Source organism: Medicago truncatula, chromosome 4 (assembly GCF_003473485.1).
Source record: "Medicago truncatula cultivar Jemalong A17 chromosome 4, MtrunA17r5.0-ANR, whole genome shotgun sequence".
Lineage (NCBI taxonomy): Eukaryota > Viridiplantae > Streptophyta > Magnoliopsida > Fabales > Fabaceae > Medicago > Medicago truncatula.
Window position 1 is genome coordinate 38,415,081 of NC_053045.1, and position 10,633 is coordinate 38,425,713.

Here is a 10,633-nt window from a genome sequence, read left to right on the forward strand (position 1 = left end):
TTCGTACGATAATGTTGCAATAGGAAACAAAGCAATTCATTTGGAATTCACATGTCATTTTTCATTATGGTTGCAAATCTTAAAACATCGCTCTAGTAAAACACAAGTCATACAGTAAGATCCATCTGATCTCTTATGTCTTGCCATGTTTTAAAGCGAATTCGCTCGTACGAGCAACCTTAATAAGGATAGCTAGGCTTTTGATTTTCTATGTCGTTGAGGCCTTAGATACCCATCTTATTTTAAAAGCTGCGAGTTGGGATGACTTAAATGTTTTATTCACACTGTTCCAAGCTTTGAATGTTAGATTGCCACTAATCGGCTGTCCAGATGTTGAGGACCTAAGACACTGATAAAATAATATGTTTAGAAGATAAGCAATGTCTATTCATTGTTGTTGTGCCGCGGCGAATATTTTTGATTGCGCTAAAACTGTGTCATAATGACTAAATATATCTTTTAACACTATATATATATATATATATATATATACACACACACACACTAAACATTCAAATTGTGTAATATAAAAAAAAATCATAGGGTAATAAAAAATGTAGTTTTTAAAAAAATGAAGTTGACTTATTCATTGAATCATTATTTAAAAATTTAATGTTATTTGAATGACAAAATAATAATTAATTTAACTTGCATTTTATAATTTTTTGTCAAAAAATTTAAATTTTATTTTATAAAATATTTATTTAAAAAAATTCAACATTGAACATACAAAAACAAATCAACACACATAGGGAAATCTCGTAAAAAAGTTACACATGCATAATACACATATAAAATTATGTTCGCAGTGTTAAAACGCTTTAATACATTACTAACTTCAAATACAAACATAAATATTAAACAAACCAAACAAAGAAAAAATATTCCTTAAAAAAAACAAAGAATAAATATATATTTTCCTTTCCTTAAAAAAAAAAAAAGAATAATATATATTTAGAAATTTATATAGTTTTCTTTTTCAAACCAAGATATCTCTTTCAATATATGCCTAACCACTACCAAGATTCAAGTCTTGTAAAGGAAATCGCCAGGATACCTTTGTCATGAACTTATTAATCAAAACACGATCAACACACACCCTCCTAATATTGTAAGAACCATCTAAAACTAGATATGAGACACTTTTTTGTTTACAATAAAAAGCAATTTTAAGTGTCAAATCAGGTGGATAAAACATATCATTTTTTCCCTACAAAAATGAATAAGGGAATCAAGGTACCTATAAATACACAAATAACATCAACGCATGTATACATGTACCTGAATTGCAGCTACAAATGTTGAACAATCTCTCTTAATCAACCGTATCGTATCATCGTCATACAACACAAACACAAATTGATGAGAAGCATCTCGAACGACAAATTTAACACAATACTTGTTAAACATCCATCAAGTGCTAAGGCAACCCTACAATAACATCAAATATAATATTTGAAATTTGATTTACCTCGAAATAATATGAAAAACATAATTAACAAAATCTTTGCAACTATGTAAATTATACTTTTTTTCTTTATATTCTTGAAACAAGTATATGAGGGGTACCACAACTTTTCGTTTTCAATACAATAATTCAAAAGTTGCACATAACGCGTAAGTTCCTTCTTCTATCATACAACTTAGTTCAAAGAGAGTTTTCTTTTGATGGTTATACAGAAAATCAAAATCCCTTTCTTTATTTAAATCTTGGCCCCAAAAGAGAAACATTTACATTGGATTGAATACCTTGAGTAAACAAACTATAAAGAACAAGATAAATTAACATTGGTTTGAAAAAAATTAACTAAAGTGTTCCAAATGAAAAAACTATATAAATTATTTTAAACCTACCTGCTAATGAAGTTAGAAAGCACTTGAAAATTCTTATTTAGAAAAATTTCAATAACATGAAAAATATTTTGAAGAACATACCTTCCTATAAAAAAATCGTAACAATAAAAATTAAGTAATAATACATATCAACCTTATAAAAAACTTAATTTTTTCAAACAAAGATATGTTACCGTGAAATATTTTAATTTTAGCAAAATTAATCAAAACAACATGTCTGGATAAATGCCAGAAAGAAGGTTAGACATCAAGGGAAAACTGAAGCATCCCAACTAGGTTGGTACACAATGAGAACCCCAATCCTCTACCGCCCAAGAATTTTTAAAAACCTCAACATCATCACCAACACACCGTGTATTCAACTTTACCCCCTAGGTAATATAAATTAACCAATAAACGTAGTAAAATAAAAAAAAACCTTTAAAATACTTAACCAATTTTGGGTTCAATAACTTGAGATCGTTAATTAATTAACTTTGTAACTTTTCCATCTTTAAAGTATTCCTTAACATTTTGATATAGAAGTCATCAAGTCAATGAAATCTACAATTAAAACATCAAGCATTATAGACAAGGTCATTTGTCAAATAACTGAAAAAGGTTTATTAAATTACAAATATTATTAGAGATATGGAATATGGCGATACGGACGAAATAATAATCATAATCAGACCTGTGACCCACCACATCTACCGAGTTCACAAACTTGGAGGACATTAAAGATAAACTGAGTTACGAATCTTTGTATCTTGCTGGAAAAACAATTTGTAAGGATGAATAGATATCCTGTAAAATCCTAAAAAAACAACTACTTAACGGCGGTTAGACATTACAAAAGGTTAAGCCTAAAAAAAAAATGTAATCAAAATCAAATATTATACTAGTCAATTTCAACCACCAAAATGTTTGAAGCATAATAAGCATGATTTAATGAAATTTTGGTTATTAACATATTGGTCTTTAAAAAAAAATATTGATAGTTTGGTTGACTGATCCTCCATGTAATACAAATTTTGTTAGAAGATACATTATTATTATTATTATTATTATTATTATTCACAAGTAGTGAAAAGGCGGGCACTTGAGTGCTCGTTTTTCCGCTTTTTTATTGCGTTAAAGTTTGAAAATTATGAACGGTATTTTTTTATAAAATTTTGATTTTGATTAAAAATATAAATATAAATGATTGTTGTTTTCAAATTATATAACAAATCAAACTATTTCAACGACACCAACAATATAAATAAAAAAATATACGCTAAATTTTATGTTTTTAGGGTATAACTGGGATAATGTAAAAATACACCCAAAATTTTATATTTTCTTTATATATTGTATAGATATACTTGATCTAATTTATTACGTTTCTTAAATGACGAAGGAATAAGGGAAATAAATGAATGCTCCAAAAAACGATAGATATTGTAGGAGTACGATATGTTTGTGAATTGGTAGGTACCAAACCAACTTATTAAATTATTTTGCATATGAGAGGAGGGGGGGGGGGGGGGGGGGGGGAATATATGTATTTATACAATTGTATAATATAATATCATTATGTCTTCATATATGCATGTATGTTAGAGATTCGATGACTTTGATTTCAAGTCAAAATGAGTTGAAGCAACACAAGACATTTGTCTATTTCATACTTAGACTACCATGAAATCACAATACTTGAACTGTTGAACATTGGGACGTTACAGCAGGAAAATCGGGCTGTTTGTACCCATGGAAGCAGTACAATCAATTTTGTGATTTGCTCGTCAATTTCAATTTGTACGATCAATTTTGGGTCATTTAATGTGAATCCATCATTTTGAAAATCACTTTAATTGCATGTAACCAGGTTCACATATCTAGTGTTAACCCTCCGATTTCTAATGAAAATGTTCTGATAGTTGGAGTCGACATGGAAGTAAATATAGTTTGATAAAAAATTATTTCATCTAGAAATTGAATTCGGGTTCTCTCAAACGATTTGTTATTTAGTGGAGCTAATTAACCACTTCGATCAAATTGTTTAAGTTTTTTTTTCAAGTAGCCTATAGTGACTAAAAATTCAGCCATTGAAGTGAATAAGTGAGGAATTGGGGTCTAAACGCCGTCTTTACATACTGCAACGTCTCTACCGATTAAACTAAGTCCATAGGACATTGGTCTCATATTTAGTGGTGGACAAGACAACAACGGAACAATATCCACTTTTAGTAAGGAGTGTAGAAATTGTCTTCCAATTATGTTATTGCCATAGAAACAATATAAACATTTATAGCGGTTTTCTGTAAGTGCAGTCAATTTTGATACTGGCAAGCCTTTCAAAAAATGATGAGGCATATTCTAAAAAATAAATGATAACGCATTCATCCCCTTTCATTATCATAGATACTTTGTCTGACGTGACTTAAATTTCTCTCTACTCTCTTCATTTAGTTTATGCTCATCAGTACAAATAATAATATGTATGTATAATACAAAAAGATAGCTCACGAGAGCACTTGTGATGAATTTTCAAAAAACCCTTTGACAATTCAAAAAAAGGTCATCCACAAACATGAATAATCATGCAATGGAAACAGACCAACACTGCAAGTAGCACACTTCCAAACGAAACACATAAAAACAAAATCTTTTTCCAACTCTTTTTACTCCCCCAAAATTGTGGTTGACATCAAATCTCCTTCTCTACATACTCTCTTGGCACCACTTCCAAAAATGGCAACATAAATCATATCATTGCTACAATTTCTTCACTCACCAAACTCTCCATTATTTGAACACACGTTCTCTCTATCCTTCACAAAACTATCTTACAATATAAACCCTATACCATTTCTAAGCTTTTCTCATTTTTTTTTCTCAATTTTCATGTACATAAGCATTGCTTAATGTGCAACCAAAGATAATAATTCACCTAGCTTTACATATTGAGTTTCCCATTTTGTTATTATTAGAAAGTTGAGTACTTGAGTGTGGATCTAGAATTATTATTGATGCTTGCAGTACTGTCACCATTGAGGAACACTACCAAAGATGGAAGCCAAGAAGAGATGGAGAGTTTTTCAATGGGGAGTACTACAATTACAACTGGTGACTTTGGCGACCTTTCCGAAGGAAATTTATTGGAAAGCATCAACTTCGACGACTTCTTTGTTGGCATCAACGTGGATGGAGACATCTTGCCGGATTTGGAGATGGATCCAGAGATGTTTGCTGAGTTCTCCGTTAGCGCTAACGGCGAGGAATCAGAGATGAATTCGTCGGCGTCATTGGAGAACAACAGCAAAGTAGAAGAGAAGAATTCAAAGAAAGATTATGAGGATAAAACAAGTTGTTCGGGTCAAGGCTCGGAAGAGATAGCGAGTAAAAGAGATGAATCTGTGGTTGTGAATCCATTGTTAAAAGATGCAGGTGGAAAAGGAAGGAAATCATCGAGTAAATCTAAGTATCCTCAAGGGAAGAGAAAAGTCAAGGTATACTTAAATAAGGAAACTATAGAGTTTTATTCTTGCTAAGTGGTTTTATCTAAATTTGGTAATTAAATTCAGTGTAGCTAGAGTTCATCATGTGTAGTACTAACTTTTTAGCTAAGGTTCTCTCACTGTCTTTTTGTTACCACTCTTGACAAAGAGTCTCAGTTTGTCTAAAGAGCTCACGGGTACCCTAACGGTAGATACACAATAAAAAATAATAGAAGATTGCAATTTTTCAAAATTTTGCTGGTAATTCGTAGTAAGTGTATGTTTGGTATTATGTGCTTTTGCCATGATTCTGACAATGTTAACGGCGGTAGAACTTCGAACTTTTTATAGAAAATATTTTTTCAATTTTCTTAAAAAAGATTCATGTGTAACAATTTGAATATACCAATTTAATTCTTCGGGGACAATTTTACAGCGAACTTTCTTTTGCTGCTTACACATTGTAATTAGGATATTTAACTCCCATTTGGCAATCTAAAATATATTCACAACTTAGACCATTTGAGTCTATTATTTATATATAAGTAATGCCATTATTATTATTATTATAAATTTGTGTGTACGTACATGTAGGTGGATTGGACACCAGAATTGCATAGGAGATTTGTGCAAGCTGTGGAACAACTAGGGGTGGATAAGGCGGTGCCTTCAAGGATTTTAGAGATTATGGGAATTGATAGTCTCACTCGTCATAACATTGCAAGTCACCTTCAGGTACATATGAATTTCAAGCATATAGGAGAAAAAGGAAATGAAATTGACATTTCGTTAGGTCATAAGTGATTTGAATTTTCAACTTACACTATTTATGAAAACTGAAATTGACATTTCGTTAATTGATTGATATTTAAGTAAGAGTACTCGTACGTCTGTCTTTATGGAAAGTTATTTGAATTTTCAACTTATACTATTTATGTACTTTTTTGATGGAAACATCACGAGTTCTAGAAGATGTGCTGTAGCATAGTTTTTTTTTTATTATTGCAGAAATATAGGTCACATAGAAAACATTTGCTAGCACGTGAAGCAGAAGCAGCAAGTTGGAATCAAAGGAGACAAGTATATGGTGGTCTAGGGGTGAAAAGAGAAGTGATCAGTCCATGGCCAGCTGCACCCACCATGGCTTTCCCCCCTCATCCTCCTCCTCCTCCTCCTATGGTACCATTGCACCATTTTAGACCCTTACATGTATGGGGACATCCTTCAAATATGGACCAGTCTTTTATGCACATGTGGCCTACGCTGCAACCGCTGTCATGGACACCATCGCCAGATCCTCCACCACCTCAAGACCCTTCATTTTGGCATGCTCACCACCAACAGGTTAGCGCTCTCTAAATATTGCAAATATCTATCAATTTCCCATGTAGTACTAATAATTAAGATATATTTTGTTTTTTGACAAAAAATTAACAGTTAAGATTTCAAACTTAATTATTTCAGTTTGTACTATTTGATAAGAAAACCTTTTTTATATATGCAATCTGTTCATTATAATGCTGGCACATATTATTTATTACAAGAATACTTAGAATTTTTTTGAAGGATGAATATTTAGATTTTGCTTCCCACTAAAAGATTTCAAAGTAATAGCTATAATATATAATTAAATTTTTTTTTTATTTTTTTTTTTATAATTTACCAACTACATATAATTGAATCCTCTTAAAAAAATATATAATTGAATGATGTTGTGTGTAAATTTGGTTTGTTATAAAATAAATAGGATTTAATTAGTAACCCAGTTAAGTTGGTTCGGAGATTTTGTGTTTCTCTCAAGTTTTCATATTTGATTTTCCTAGACACCATTTTGGTGAGCTAGTTTGCTTTCTTAAAATAAATAGATTTACTTAAAATAAAATTTTATTGTCAGCCAATAAATTACTGAATTATTGTTAATATATAACTTAATATAAATAACTTGAGTCAAAATAAAAATCACCTTAAACGTTACACCATTTGATTAAGGTGAGACCTAGATTGCAATTTGAAATGTGTGGATTAGTATACAAAAATTTCATTGATATAATGGTACGTCTATATGGTCCCCTTATAGTCCCATTTTTATACTTAAAAAAAAACTTAAAAGTAAATAAAATATATATTTTTTAAAATTTCTTACTGGGAAACTAATTAAGAATCAACTAAAATTACACTTTCAATATGTTTTTTTTCTCTATTATTTCATTAATAAAATAAAAATAAGAATTTTTTTTTTACTTTATCACGGTAAATGCGCTAAATAAAAAATTTAAGATATAAATAATTTTTAATTAATTATTACAATAAATAATTTTTAATTAATTATTAAAATATTATTCATAATTTACATCTATCTAACTTTGTAAAAAAAATGTATTTAGTTACAATATTCACAAATAAAGTCAAAAAGAATAATACTTTTTTTTAAGGAAAAAAGAAGAATACTTAAAAATGACTTTAAAAAAAAAAAAACTTTAAGAACTACATAATAGATATATAGTTATTGTTTATTAAAAAGAAGATAGTTATTGTTATTTTGGTTTATCATTTGTTTTCCTTCGAATAATATTTTAGGCACTTTTTTAAAATAATCGGGACTGTTCCATTTTTTTTATGGCTGCCATAGAAATTTCCTTGATATAATATGATATATGATATATCAAAGTCAAATGCATCTAAAGGTCTTTTAAGTTTTTCGTTTTTTTCTAAAGTGGTCCTTTAAGTTTCAAAAGTCTCAAACAAGTCCTTTTAGTTTTTGAATCGTTTCAAACAAGTTCTATTGTAGATAGCATAGTTGGTAATTTCTTCCTTGAACTCATCTTTGGTACCAAATCTCGCTCCTAACACCCATTTAAAATTAGTCATCTTTTTAGGCATGGCAAATGGTGGATAATGTTCTTTGTTGCTATCATCTGAATCATCACCATCATCCTCTAAAAGGAAGGACTTGTTTGAAACGATTCAAAAGCTAAAAGGATTTGTTTGGGACTTTTGAAACTTAAAGGATCACTTTGGGAAAAACAAAAAACTTAAAAGGACCTTAAGATGCATTTGACCTATATCAAAATGGAACTCAAATTAGGTCTTGATTATAGTTCAAGTTATTTCCTCGATCTGTCTATCTAAAGTGTGTGATGTATTTCTTTGACCGTTGATCAACAGACTCCAACAACCGCAATAATCCGGGCAGGAACACATTGTTTCCCACCACCTCTGACAACAGTGGTAACTATTCATTACATCACTTTACTATTTTGGAGCCATGCACGTTGTTTTCTTCTCTGAATTTTGGATCCTTTTTAAAGACAAGATTGACAGTATACAAATTAGTATTGTCATATTTACCAACATATATAAATATAGCACATAATTATGTATGTTGTCGAATATATATTTACTCACAAACACATACACAAACTATACTCCATATATAAGTTTGGCTGACTGACCATAGAGGAAAATAACATAACATGCAGAGACCATCATTTGGATGTCCAATCCCCGGCCATGGCATGTGTAAAGCAGATCACGGCATTAGCACCCCTCCTGCTCCCGGTCACTTCTTCGACTTACAACCGGTACTAAATTTCCTTCGCCATACATACATACATACTTCGATGAGAGACGATAAGGGTATGTGTTTAAAAATGGGGGCGTCATCACTTCACAGGTTATGTAGGGTTGTGATAGATTTAATCACAAATTTTAATACGATATCAGAGACTATAAGTTTGGGTCACTCCCGATTTATATTCACGTGTCAAGCTTAATGATAGAGTTTGACATAGTTTATAAAGACATCCCTCACTTTAACGATGAAATAACCTAATATAAAAACCTAGAAGCTCCATATATTTGAAGGCCTGAGTAATTACGTGATTCGTTGTTTGTATGCTAATGTATTTTTATAAATTTATTTTACAGTCAAAGGAGAGCATAGACGCAGCTATTGGAGATGTTATATCAAAACCATGGTTACCACTACCACTTGGACTCAAAGCTCCAGCACTTGATAGCGTAATGGGTGAACTACAAAGACAAGGAATTTCAAACATACCACCCTCATCATGCACTTGAAGAAAACTAATTAATCCTTTACCGGGGAGCTAGCTAGGTTTCAATAAATCCTAATTCGACGATTTCTCATCCATTAGATGTTGCATCTAATCTTAGAATGTGAGTGATTCATATTGTAATTCTTGCTTTTAACAGCCAAATGAAAAAGAAAAAAAAATTGAAATTGCCATGCGCTAATGCTTGAGCATTAAGCCATTTTGTATATATGTACGATTGGTATAGTATGGGATTAGTAAATAAAATGGGGACTCTTAATAAAGTACTTAATTTTATGAAATATTTCAAACATATATAGGGTAACATTTAACTTTTAGTTTGGAAGATATATAATTTAAGGGTAATGTTGGGCACAGGTTAAGGATCTAAAAAAAAGAATTAAAATATAAGTTTTGTATTGAAAAAAATAACTTTTTAAACTTTCAACAAATTGAATGTACAATTTCCAAAATTAAGTTTCTATATTTGGTTTCTAAACTTGTGCCTTTAAGGCACAAGTTAACATTTACCATAATTTAAAGATATGTTTGACCTAACAGATGAGAGAACAAATGAAGAGGATCCCAACTCAAAAAAATGAGGAATTTTAAGAGAAGTAATGGATGAGAGAAATTTTAAATTTTGTGTTTGGGTTTTATATGAGGGGAGACACGATATTTTATGTGAAAAAAGTGTAAAATATATTTATTTTTTATTTTAAGATTTAAGATCCAGTTAAATAAAATGATATTTAACTACAAATACATTTCTAATTCCCCTTACTTGGAGGTGAAATAGCATAAGAGAGATTTTGGTTTCTTCCTTCTCCCTCTCACCTCTTCCCCTTTCTAACAAATAAACCAGACAACTTACTTTAAAATATTTCATTCCATCTCATTGTCCTTTATCCATATTACTCCCTTCATTTCTTTTCTTTTGATGTTTTAACTCTTGACACAAGTTTTAAGAAGTAATTAAAGTATATAAATATTTGTGTATTTTTTACTTAAATGTCATTGTTTATCATTAAATTCACATGTGATAATAAATTCATTTGAGAAAACAATAATAAATTCACTAAAACATCAAAAGTTTTGGAATATAGTTGAAGTTCTAAAACATCAAAAGAAAAGGAATGAAGGGAGTATTAGAAATCCACGTGTAGGCCATATATATATGGAATTACTCGAGAAGGATTTGAATTGGTATATGTAAAGTATTTAGCCTTAAAAGGTTTTGAATTGATATATGTCGTAACCTTA

The 10,633-nt window shown here is 30.2% G+C and overlaps 1 protein-coding gene across 3 annotated transcripts; it reads left to right on the plus strand.

The window, feature by feature from the left end:
- The first annotated feature begins 4,493 nt into the window (after window positions 1-4,493).
- LOC11444987 (probable transcription factor GLK1) lies at window positions 4,494-9,654 on the plus strand. 3 transcript variants are annotated; one of them, XM_024781677.2, is made up of 6 exons: window positions 4,494-5,327; window positions 5,910-6,050; window positions 6,324-6,659; window positions 8,481-8,543; window positions 8,795-8,951; window positions 9,243-9,654. In XM_024781677.2, exons 1-6 carry the CDS (start codon window positions 4,848-4,850, stop codon window positions 9,329-9,331), a joined length of 1,266 nt encoding a protein of 421 aa, XP_024637445.1. In that variant the 5' UTR covers window positions 4,494-4,847; the 3' UTR covers window positions 9,332-9,654. The 3 variants fall into 3 exon arrangements, with proteins under 3 accessions (XP_024637445.1, XP_024637446.1, XP_003607509.2); XM_003607461.4 differs by having other exon boundaries at window positions 4,498-5,327; window positions 8,795-8,896; XM_024781678.2 differs by lacking the exon at window positions 8,795-8,951 and having other exon boundaries at window positions 4,495-5,327.
- Window positions 9,655-10,633: the final 979 nt, after the last annotated feature.